General features: G+C 38.2%; 1 protein-coding gene across 1 annotated transcript in view; it reads left to right on the top strand.

Annotated features, from left to right (window-relative positions):
* LOC102261716 (transcription factor SPT20 homolog) overlaps nucleotides 1-11,431 on the top strand; it is a 34,722-nt gene extending 23,291 nt beyond the window's left edge. The window contains exon 3 of the mRNA XM_005878162.1: nucleotides 11,231-11,431. Coding sequence (XP_005878224.1) covers nucleotides 11,231-11,431 — 201 coding nt within the window. The remainder of the gene's footprint in view (nucleotides 1-11,230) is intronic.
* Nucleotides 11,432-12,968: the final 1,537 nt, after the last annotated feature.

Below are 12,968 nucleotides of genomic sequence, written 5' to 3'. Positions count from 1 at the left end.
ACTGTGGAGAACAGTATGGCGTTTCCTCAAAAAACTAAAAATGGAACTCCCATTTGCCCCAGTAATCCCCCTTCTAGGAATATATCCCAAGAAAACAGAAACACCAATCAGAAAGGATATATGCACCCCTATGTTTATAGCAGCACAATTTACAATAGCCAAGATTTGGAAACAGCGTAAGTGCCCATCAGCAAATGAGTGGATTAAAAAACGGTGGTACATCTACACAATGGAATACTACACTGCTGTCAAAAGAAGGAATTCTTACCCTTTTCAACAGCATGAATGGAACTGGAGAGCATTATGCTAAGCAAAGAAAGCCAGTCAGAGAAAGATAAATATCACAGGATCTCACTCATTTGTGGAATAAAATGGGCACTCATTTGTGGAATACAATGAACAACATAAACTAATGAACAAAAACAGAACCAGAGTAATAGGAGCATGGAATAAACTGTCCAAGCTATGAGGGAAGGTGGGGGGTGAGTGGGTAAGACATCAACCAAAGGACTTGTATTCATGTATATGAGCATAACCAATGGACAAAGACAGGGGGGGGTAAGGGCATGTGCTGGGTGGTGGGGGCAGCTGGGGAGAGGTCAATGGGGGGAAAAGAAGACTTATGTAATACTTTAAATAATGAAGAATTTAAATTTTAAAAAAAGTAGGTTGGATGACACATCTCCCTCTTCAACATTCATTATTTCCTACAGAGTTAAGTACAATCCCCTCACAATGGGATTTGATCTAAAATCTACATTAAACTTATCCATATTCTCTCTCACTGTGTTCATAGGGGCAACACCCTATATTTTTGCCAAAGCTTTTGATTTTGCATCCTTGGATTTTCTGTCTCTCTATTTTAGGTAACATTAATCCCTTGCCTGGCATACCCCTCATTTTCACCTTTGTAGTCAAAACTCATTTCAAACACTATCTACTCAAAGACTTCTTTACATGTGTAATTATTCTCATTTATAATCTTTTACAGCCCTTTGTTTATGTTTTCTTTAGGCCAACATGTAATTCACTTTGTATTACATGCATTTGCATACTCAGAAGAATTAACCCATTTCACTTCAAAAGCCTTCAGCAAATGGACTGTCTGTTACTCATCATTGATGACCTAAATTATAACATCTGGAATACTGTAAGTGTTCAATAAATAAATATGGGATAGACCAATTAATACTGCCATTTTCAATATATACATTTTCTTCTTGATTTTAAGTTGGCATCTATAATTTTCTGACAAGTAAGTGTATAATCCATCCACAATTATCATTGCTGCTGGTCAAAACTGTTATATTTCTTTATGATAGTCAACAGTGAGGGTTTAATATATCCCCAAAACTGTAAATCACAAAATCCATCAACCATCTTGGTCAAGCAGATATATGACAATTGCAAGTCAATTGTCTGCTTAAAACTCTCTTCCTGTGGACACTATTTTTTTGTTTAATTTAACAAGTACAAATACATATATAATGCTTACTATGCCCCACTGAGAGCACAGACTCAAGCTCAGCTGGAGGCCACAAAGCATTCCCCCAATTCCTACCACTGTACTCTCCCAACCCCAAAACACACACACAGTGATTTCTACCATACACATTAAAAAAAATAAATCCTAGGTGGATTACACATCAAAATGCTTTTTAAAAAAATAAACTATAAATAAACCAGAGTTTGCATTCTGATCCTCTGATAGGTAAGGCTAGAGGGCTTTCTTAAATAACACAGCAGGGGCAAAAACTAAAACAAAAAACCCTGAAAGACAGGATTGATATATTTAATTTATAAAATTAAAAAAATTAACAATCTAAACAAAGTAAAGCTAAAGAACACACTCTCAGAAAATATGTTCAATGCATAAAATCTACAAATACAATTTGCTTTTTTCAGCACTTCTAAAAGATATGGGTACTATGAACTCATATCCTGCTGGTGGAAAAATAAATTGGTACCGACATTTAAAGGGCAATTTCACAATATCTATTAAAATTAACTATGCTTGTACTCTATGACTATCAGTTCCACTTCTTAATATCTATCCCAGAAAAATACTTGCATACTCATGGACTATAACGAAAGCATTGTTCATAATGGTGTAACATTTGAACAATTGTAAATATCTACCAATAGGAAAATGGTTTAATAAAATTTATGTGTAGCCTAACTGAAATGTTCTTCATCGGTTAAAAAGAATGAGTTAAGCCATGCCCATGTAACTCAGTTGGTTAGACAGTTGTCCTGATTCTTCAAGGCTGCAGGTTCAATCCCGGTCAGGGAACATACAAGAATCAACCAATGAATGCACAAGTAAACAGAACAACACATCTCTCTTTCTTCCTATCTTTAAAAATTAATAAAAATAATTAGTTAATCCTATATGTACTAACATAGGGACACCTCCAAGATGATCTGCAAAGCAATTTATGCATTTCAGTAAAAAAAAATCTGATTACTTATGCTCTAGTCTGAAAACATGGTTACTCCTGCAGAAGTTAGAGAGTGGAGATAAGTGTTGACCAAAAGGAACAAACACTTCTCCCAATACAAATGGCCAAAAGAAATATGAAAAGATGCTTAACTTTACTAGCTATTAGGGAAATGCAAATCAAAATCACAATGAGATACTACCTCACACCTGTTAGAATGGCTATTATCAACAAGACAAGTCATAACAGGTTTTGGAGAGATTGTGCAGAAAAGGGAACCCTTATTCACTGCTGCTGGGAATGTAAACTGGTACAACCACCATGGAAAACAGGATGGCAGTTCCTCAAAAAAATTAAGAATATAGTTACCATAAGACCCAGGGACCTCTCTTCTGGGTATCTACCCTCAAATTTGAAAACGTTACAATGATATATTCACCCCTTTGTTCATTGCAGCATTATCATCCACAGTGACTGAGACAACCAGTGTCCTTCCATAGATGATTTGATTAAGATGTGGTCCATATATACAATGAATTACTACTCAGCCATAAAAAATATGAAATACTGCCATTTGTGGTGCTCTCCCTCTCAGGAGCACCACCACGCCTTTCCTTCCCCCTTCTTAACCTCCCAAGGGGTGTTACCTTTGCCTTTCTCTATCCTAAGTTCCAAAGGTCCTTCCTTCTGCCTCTTAACTTGTTTCTGAGCCTACACAGCCCACCTGGCTCACTTCTACTACCTCTGTAACTTTTTAAATAAACTTCTTCATATAAATAGAAAAAAACAACAGAAAAAGAAAAGAAATACTGCCGTTTGCAACAACATCGACAGACCTTGAGAATAGCATGCTAAGTGAAATAAGTCAGTCAGAAAATGTTAAGAACTGGGATTTCCCTCATATGTTGGGTATAAAACTGAAAGCAAAATATGATCTAACAAGAAAAACAAAACCTCATAGACACAGACAACAGTATGGTGGTCACCAGAGGGTAGGGGTTTGGGGGGATAGTAAAGGCTAAAGGGGGTAAATATATTGTGATTGAAGATGATTTAACTCTGGGTGGTAGCCACATAATGCAATATACAAATGATGTATCAGAAATGTACACTTGAAATCTATATACTTTTATTAACCAATGTCATCCCGAAATTTTAATAAAAAAGAAACTAAGACATTCTGTGTGATTTTTGTTTTTTTAATTATTTTAACAGGAGTGAAATTATGTTTTACTTGTCTAATTAAATACATATTATAAGTACTTTTTTAAAAAAGAAAGCGAATCAAGGCAAATGTCTATATATAATGTATAGCTAGATAGATGGGCGAGTAGATGAGGGGCTTTTAAAATTTCCCCTCTGCCCTAGTCAGTTTGGCTCAGTGGATAGAGCTTTGGCCTGCAGACTGAAGGGTCCCAGTTTTGACTCCTGTCAGGGCATGTGCCTGGGTTGCAGGCTCGATCCCCAGTAGGGTGTGTGATGGAGGCAATCGATCAATGATTCTCTCTCATCATTGATGTTTCTATCTCTCTCTCCTTCTCCCTTCCTCTTTGAAATCAATAAAAATATATTTTTTAAAAAATTCCCCCTCTCTTTAAACATAAAATATATTTCGTGTTTATGATAAAATTTGATTCCACAAATGCAAATATGGACAAATGTGGCAAAAATACTCACTAAAATGAATAATTCAATGATAAATTATTCTCTTTCTAATTATTCTTACTCATTTCCATTGAATTAGTTTTCTAGTGGAAATTAAATGATCAGGTCAACTGTGAAAGACTAAGTGAAACCCAAGATCAGTGAAACTTTTTGAGCAGGTTTACTACTTATATTTGGGCACAACAGAAAGTAATGCATATTACTGAATAGTAAAAATACAGGCATAAAAATGGAACATTTCATATGCATAGCAAAGCTTTGAAAAAAACCTTCATGCAAAGTGTACTAATAAATTTCAATTTTCATACTGTATTTGGCTTCATGTTCATTTGCATTAACCTGCTTTTGAAGTGTCCCTAATGAAGAATTTTCTCTTGTTCTCTTGTGTGTGTGTGTGTGTGTGTGTGTGTGTGTGTGTGTGTGTGACACTAATGTGGGGCAAGAACAAAGCTAATTAAAAAAGAGATTCTCACTTATGTTTATTGGAAAAATTTAGCAATTAACTAAATGAATATTATATACATAAAATATATAGATATGGATTTTCTGATGTAAAGCTATACAAATCAATCTTGTCGATGCTTCTCTGTCTCTGGATCAATCAGACCATCAAACCTCAGAGGGAAGGTAGGGGAGGGTGAGGGTAAGGGGGAGAGATTAACCAAAGGACTGATATGCAAGCATATAGGCCTAACCAATGGACACAGACAACAGGGGGGTGAGGGCATGAGTGGGGGGGATGGGAGGTAATGTGGGGATAAGGACGCATATGTAATAACTTAATAAAAAATAAATTAAAAAAGAAAGAAAAAAAACAAATCAATCTTTTCTCATACAATATCATGAAATTGGCTGGTACCTTATGAAGTGTTTTCTACTCCTGAAATTCATCATGGGATGCTTTTCACCATATCTCTTTTAAGATAATGCTATTTTAAACTTTCAGGAAACTAGGTATTTAATACAATCAATGAGTTCTTTTATTTCTTGAGTTTCTACTATGTGTTTGGCTCTATGGAGTATTAGTTAATATGCATAAGTTAAAATGTAGCCTCAGTTTTAGAAAGGTTCATTGTGAGCAAAGGAAAATATTCACCTTAGCCCCAAGAAAAGGGGGATTCTTGCACTGGAACAAAAAAAAAGAGGGACCCACCCTATTTACTCATAGGCTCACTGGGAAAAGATACAGAAAAAAAAAATAGAAGAAAGCAAAAATTACCTGAAATCCCACAATGGGAGAAAACCATTAAGAATAACATGGCTATTTGTTTTCTGTATTTCCCCAATGAGCTTGTATTTTCTTCTAAAAGAAAAAAGTTAAAGCTGTTTTCATTTTTAATGGTAAATACAAGAGGGAAATCAACAAGTGCATTGTTTTGATTACCAAAGTAATTAACACTTGTTGGCAGACAGTTTAGAAATTGTCATTTCCATGAGGTACTGATGAGAGAGAGATCTCCAGAAGTAATGACGATGAGCTGTCTAAGGGAGCTATTTCAGTATTTATCTGTTTGAAATTCTTTTCCAGTAAAAAAACAAACAAACAAACAAAAAAAAACACCTGTGAACCAGCTATGGTGCTCTATTATCCTGCTTCTTTGACCTTGCATAGTTCACTTTCTTTGTGCTTCTTTTAATGATGTTTTCTTGAACTAAAAGACAAATGCATTATTACCATCACTATTTTAAGCTGCATGTGAGCATAATTAAACAATTCAGGTGATACCAGTCTACATTCTAAGTCATGTTTATAATGTTTAAACTGACACATAATTAGAAAACAGAATAAATTAATTTTCATATTGTGATGTATGCCTGCCTTTTTCTACAGCTTCCTCTGATAATATCCATCCTTTGTTGCCACTGAGGAAGGTGAAGGCAAAGGTGCCCAAATGCATCACTAATGGCCAGAAGCAAGTGCATTTGTTGAGTGATTTGTGCTTAAAAACTATTCCATTCTTGACCTCTCTCTTCTAATCACACCTATCTTCATTTTATTCCGTGTTTTTATGGCTAAATTAATCCCCCTTATCTGCAGTTTCACTTTCTGTGGTTTAAGTTCCCATGGTCACCCATGGCCTGAAAATATTTAATGAAAAGTTCCAGAAATAATTCATAAGTTTCAAATCATGTACCATTCTGTGAGCATGATGAACTCTCATGCCATGATGAATTCTCATGCCTTGTTATGTCCCACCCTGGACATAAATCATCCTCTTGTCCAGTTTATCCACTTTGCAGAAACTACCCAATGCCCCCACCCCTGTCAGTCCCTTAGCAGTCAGACTCTTAGTAATCATCTTGGTTTTCAGGTAAACAGTCCAGTATCACAGTGTTTGTATTCAAGTGACCCCTATTCTACTTGATATTGGCCCCAAAGCTCAAAGAGTAGTAATGCTGGAAATTCGGGTATGCCAAAGAGAAGCTATAAAGTGTATATATGGCACTATCTGCAGTTTTGGGCATCCACTGGGGAATTTGGAATGTATTTACCACCAATAAAGGGAGATTACTGTACATTGAATTAAAGTTAGGAAAATATGACACTGTTACTTTCTGCTTAGACATATACTCATTTATCTCTTTATTGTGTTTTCCCGACTAGAACCTAAAATCAATGAGGGCAAAAACTATATCTTTAAATTCACAATTTAATCTCTGATGCCTAGCAGAGTCCAGAAACATAGTAGGTTCTCAATAAATGCATTTGACATGGACAAGGACAATAGGGTAGTGAAGTCCTGGTGGGGAGGGTAGGAGCTGGGAAAATGGAGGTAAAGGGGGGGATGGGAGGTATCTGTTATACTATCAACAAAAAAAAAATATATTAAAATAAATTACTTATTCTGGGCCTCAGGTTTATGTTTCTATTACTTCCTTGTATCAAAAAATTTATTGGTAAGTCATAAAAATATCATAGTGCATCAGTACACATTTTTCCATTTTATGTTAAAATATATTGTACTTATTTTCATTTCTAAAAGTGTTGTCAATGCATTAACAGTTTACATTCAAATATTAGCATACTCCATGTTTCAGTCCCCTCATTAGTTTACCTTTTTCATATAACTGAAAATATTCCTCCTACAAAAAAACCCCCACAAATTTCCCCCGTTGTTTCAACTAAACTTTGCTTCTCTCTCTTCTTTTAAAATATATTTTTATTGATTCCAAAGAGGAAGGGAGAGGAACAGAGAGATAGAAACATCAATGATGAGAGAGAATCATTGATTGGCTGTCTTGTGCCTGCCCCACATTGGGGATCAAGCCCACAACCCTTGTGCCCTGACCTGGAATTGAACCATGACCTCCAGGTTCATGGGTCAATGCTCAACAACTGAGCCATACCAGCTGGGCTAAACTTTGCTTCTAAAAACCACCACTGGCTTTTCAATGTCCTTCAGATCCCAGTCTTTTTCATCTTTGCTTCATCATTAGCCATTACTATCTCAACCTCAATCTCTCTTTGCAGTTCCAACATTCAATTGTTACTCTATACTACTCAAGTGCTTATCTATTTGTCTCCCATTCAGTCTAACTTTTTTAATACATTAAAGAAATGTGCTAGGTTGCTATCTACCTCTGCAGCTATTTATCATATCCTATATAATAAAACACCAGTGACCATAAGCATAATGATCAGAATGACCGCTCGACCAGTCGCCATGAGGTGCATTGACTACCTCTCGATCCCTCCCTCCCTCCCGGTCTACAGGCTCCCATCGCAGCATGGTGAACAGGGAACCATGGGGAACTGAGGTGAGTGGTGGTGGGGCGAGACTGGCAAGCAGGTGGAACGGCCAACCTCTTGGTCCCTCCCCCTGGCCCACAGGCTCCGGGGAACTGGAGCCATGCTGCAATCTGGGAACCATGGCGAATCGGGAGGGGGTTGTTGGTGGGGTGGGACTGGGGACTGGCGAGCGGGCAGAAGATGGCCCTGATCACAGGCTAGGGACCCTACCAGTGCATAATTTCACGTGCTGGGCATCTAGTATTTCAATAAAATAATCAATAGATTATATACCAAAAAATTATCTCTCCTAAGTGGATGTCAGCAGACAATACAAAGAGCTTCATCTTTTAGCCAGAACTGCAGAAGTTTATTTTGGGTTTATTTCCTGGAATTTGGTAACTATATATGTTAAAATGGGTTCTATAGCAATGTATTGATATCTAACTCTGTAAGGCAGCAACTTCAATTTTCAGACATAACTTTCTGGCCTTTTTCTCTCTGCCATATTTGGTGATCAGGAATAGTCCTAAGTTAAGAACGACAATAGTGAAACTGATTTAAACAATTCTATAAGTGGACATTTGAAAATACTCTTAGGCAGTAGACACACAATGAAATATACAGATCATATATCATAGCTATGTATACTTGAAACTGGTATAATCTTATTATCCAATGTCACCCGAATAAATGTAATTAAAAATCAGAAGAAATATATGAATATAATCTAAAAAAATAAAAAGAATATTCTCTTACCCAGATGTAATTCAAAATTATGATAAACTCATTGGTCAGAAACTATCTTTAACTTTAACTGGATATATAATGCATAGTAAAATATGTATTGTTATGTCAATACTTTTAAGGACATTAGATACTCATTTCTCTGTCACATGAAAGAAGTCCAGAGTCCAGATTATAGATCTGGTATGGACACCACATGGTGTCCTCAGAAATGCTGGCTCCTTGCAATTTTCTGTTCCATTATCCTTGTGTTATGTTCCTTACATCTAGAACTTTCACGATAATGGCTGTTTCAGGAAGGAAGAAGGGAAAAGGCAAAGAGCCAAAGGGTGCTTTCCAGCTGAACCAGTTCCTTGTAAGGAAATTTCCTGGAAGCCCTCTCCAGGAATTCCTAGACTTCACTGGCCAGACCAGTGCCACATAACCACCCCTCAAGCAAAGAAGGCGGGGCATGTAGTTTTCTTTCTTTCTTTTTTTTAAATTGATTTCAGAGAGGAAGGAAGAGGGAGAGAGAGATAAAAACATCAGTGATGAGAGAGAACCATTGATCGGCTGTCTCCTGCACAACCACACTGGGGGCCCGCAACCTGGGCAGGTGCCCTGACCTGGAATCAAATCGTGACCTCCAGGTTCCTAGGTTGATGCTCAACCACTGAGCCATGCCAGCCGAACCATGTAACTTTCTTTTAAGCTTGGGTGCATTGATATTCCAATTAAAAGTAGGTTTATTACATAAAAAGTAATGAAGTAAAAGGCAAAAGATTTATGTGATCTGAAGAGAAATCAGAGTATATAAGCCAGTTGGAGAAACATAAATATCGCATGATCTCACTCATATGTGGGATATAATGATCAAAATAATTTGATGAACAAGAATAGATCCAGAGACAAATGGGGGCGGGGGTTAGAAAGCAACAAAAAGACTTGTATGCATGCATATTAGCATAACCAATGGACACAGACACTGGGGCAGTGGGGGCTTGCCTGGGGTAGGAATGGCCAGGTGGGGTCAATTGGGGAAAAAGAAGACATATGTAAAACTTTAGAAATAATAATAAAAAAAGTAATCTATATAATAAAGAACCAGGGTCATAACAACCATTATGACCAAAGGCTTGACCAGACCGGAAGTTAGTGCTGGGTTGCCATGCAACCCAGCACTGACTGGGGCCACTGCTCTGACCCAGCATTGACTGCCTAGGGGGCTGCGCATCAGGCCCGGTGAGAGGCCTGCAGAGAGAGAGGCAGGGTCTGATCCGTAGCCTCTGTGGCAGCTGTTGATCAGAACTTGCTTCTCTTTCTCTCCCCGCCTGGCCAACAGCCCCACCTCCATTTCTCTCCAGGCCTCCATGGGGCTACTGATCAGCCTCGCCTTTCTGATAAGGCCCCGTGGATAGGCCCAGAGATGCTGACTGGCATAGAAACTGACCAATCAGAACCAAATCTGGGTGAATGTAAGGAGCCAATGGCTGCCTAGGAGGTGGAGCTTTTGATGCTGACTGGCATAGAAACTGACCAATCAGAACCAAATCTGGGTGAATGTAAGGAGCCAATGGCTGCCTAGGAGGTGGAGCTTTTGATGCTGACTGGCATAGAAACTAACCAATCAGAACCAAATCCGGGTCAAATATGAAGAGCCAATGGCTGCCTAGGAAGGGGAGCTTTTGATGCTGACTGGCATAGAAACTAACCAATCAGAACCAAATCTGGGTCAATTGTGAGGAGCCAATGGCTGCCTAGGAGGCCAAGCTTTTGATGCTGACTGGCATAGAAACTGACCAATCAGAACCAAATTGGCCAGCAGAGGAGGGTAGTTGGGAGTGAGGGCAGGGGAGGGCAGTTAGGAGTGATCAGGCAGGCAGAGGGAGATAGGGGCTATCAGGCCAGCAGGGGAGAGCAGTTAGGGGTGAGATCAGGCCAGCAGGGTAGGTCCGATGGGTGTGAGATCAGGCCAGCAAGGGAGGGCAGTTAGTGGTGATCAGGCAGGCAGAGGCAGCTGGGGGTGAGATCAGGCCAGAAGGTGAGAGCAGTTGGGGGCTCAATCAGGCCAGCAGGGGAGGACACTTAGGGATGATCAGGCAGGCAGGCAGAGAGGTTAGGGGCAATCAGACAGGCAGGCAGAGCGGTTAGGGGCAATCAGGCAGGCAGGGAGGTGAGTGGTTAGGAGCCAGCAGTCCCAAATTGTGAGAGGGATCGAGCCTAAACAGGCAGTCAGACATCCCCTGAGGGGTCCCTGATTGGAGTGGGTGCGGGCTGGGCTGAGGGAACCTCCCCCCTAGTGCATGAACCAGGCCTCTAGTGAAGTAAAAAAGTACTGATAAATGCTAAAATGTGGATGAGCCTCAAAAACATGCTGACAGAAGCCAGAGTAAAGTCACATATTGTATGAATTCATTTATATTAATTATCATGAAATTATAAGTATATAAATACAGAATGCAGATAGGTAGTTGTTAGGAGCTGGGGAGAGGAGAAATAGGGATCAACTGCTTAATGGGCATGGGGTTTCCTTTTGGAAATGCTTTGGAATTAGATGTGGTGGTTACACAACATCATAAATATGCTGACACTGAATTATTCATTTTAAAATGGATACTTTCATTTTATAAGAATTTAACCTCAATAAAATAAATATTTTTTAAAGTAGGCTTTTGTTGGTAATGAAGAAGATAAAGAAGAATATTGGGTAGTTAACCAGTGGACTCTGCCATTGCATCCATTTTATCATTTGGCAGACAATTATTTATTTAGCACCTACTACATAACAGATAACAGACAAAGCTACAGTATTCGAAGTGATGAAAAGTTCTTGACCTTAGAATGGGCCCAGAAATATCTGCCTACATAATACCTGATCAGTAGTATTCCTCAAAGCTATCAAGGTCATAAAAAGCAAGAAATATCCGATAAACTGTCCCAACCAAGAAGAGTCTGAGGCATGATGATTAAGTGTAACGTATTATCATTAATGGGATCTTGGAACATAGAAAGGACTTTAGAAAAAAAAAACAACCTGAGGAAATCTGAATGAAGTATTGACTTCAGTTAATGATAATATATAAGTATTGGCTTACTGTGACAAATGTTTCATGATGATATAAGTAGTTAATTATAGGGGAAACCTGGTGTGGAATGTATAGGAACTCTCTACACTAACTTTATAATAATTCTACATATCTAAAACACCCAAAAGTTACAAATTTTGTTTTTATAAAAAGGGTATAGGTGGTACTTTTCCAGATTAAATATCCCTTACCCACTCCTGAATTCACTGAATCCTAAAGGAGTTTTGTTAAAGAGTAACTTATAATGATACATTTAATATATATTGGCTGTCTACTATGTGCTAAGTACTACATTCTTCTTGATGTAATATATCATTTAGTCTTCATCACAATCTTGTATATTATCCCAAGCAAACAGTGAGGAAATAGAAATTCACAAAGGTTATGTAACTGACCTGAGAGCACATAGCCAAAATGGAAAGGAGTCAAAGTTATCTGCCTCCTATATCTTTCCAGTATGCGAAACTGCCTCTATTATAAAAGACGGTCCAATTATTCTCACAAAGTTATTACCAAAGAACATGTAACATTTAAGAATATGTGTGTGACTGCCTGTTTGCATTTGTCCAGACTATGCTAGACAGAACAGATCACACTTCTCAGTCCGTGTGGCTCAGGTGGGCTGATCTTATCCCTGGTATTGGTGGTAGATATATGACCCAAGACAGGCCAAGCAGAGTCCTATATCTCCTTGGCCACTAGAGTTGGTTCAGGCATGGGCTTATGATCAAAGTATGCAATCAAAGCCTGACATACAAAAACCTAGAGTTTTCTGAAATGGGGGAACTAGGGATCATGTACGTCTAGGCTGTTAGGGGCCATTTTAGTAAACAGAAGGATAGAACCTGACTGAGAATGAAGCTAACACAGGGACACAGGAGAAAGACCAGTTAAGAAATGAAACAGAGACAGGACAGGCACTGGAGAGGAAGAGGAGGAGGAAGCTGGGGAAGTGGGGGGAAGAGAGAGAAGCAAGAGGAATACTAGATTCAGCTATATCTGTAGTTGTAACAGTGACAATGCTACCACTGAAGTGTTAAGTTACTGAGTCAACATATTTCTTTTGAACTATTTTGAGTTATATTTCTGTCAGCCTCTCAGAGAGTTGTAATGCAGAAAAATGTGTGAAAAAGCAGTACTTTTATTAATAACACAAGCTTTGCTTTTAAGGCAATTGTCTAAAATCAAAAGTAAATATTTAACAACCTAGCTAAGCAAACTTTTAATAATATCTACAGAATCTTCCTGGAAATGTAAAGAATCAAAACCCATAATATAACACTTTTAGACTTATTAAAAATATTGCATTCTATGTTCAAA

The sequence above is a fragment of the Myotis brandtii genome, unplaced genomic scaffold (genome assembly GCF_000412655.1).
Source record: "Myotis brandtii unplaced genomic scaffold, ASM41265v1 scaffold548, whole genome shotgun sequence".
NCBI lineage: Eukaryota > Metazoa > Chordata > Mammalia > Chiroptera > Vespertilionidae > Myotis > Myotis brandtii.
The sequence above is the reverse complement of the archived record's forward strand: the minus strand, read 5'-3'. Positions and strand labels throughout refer to the sequence as shown.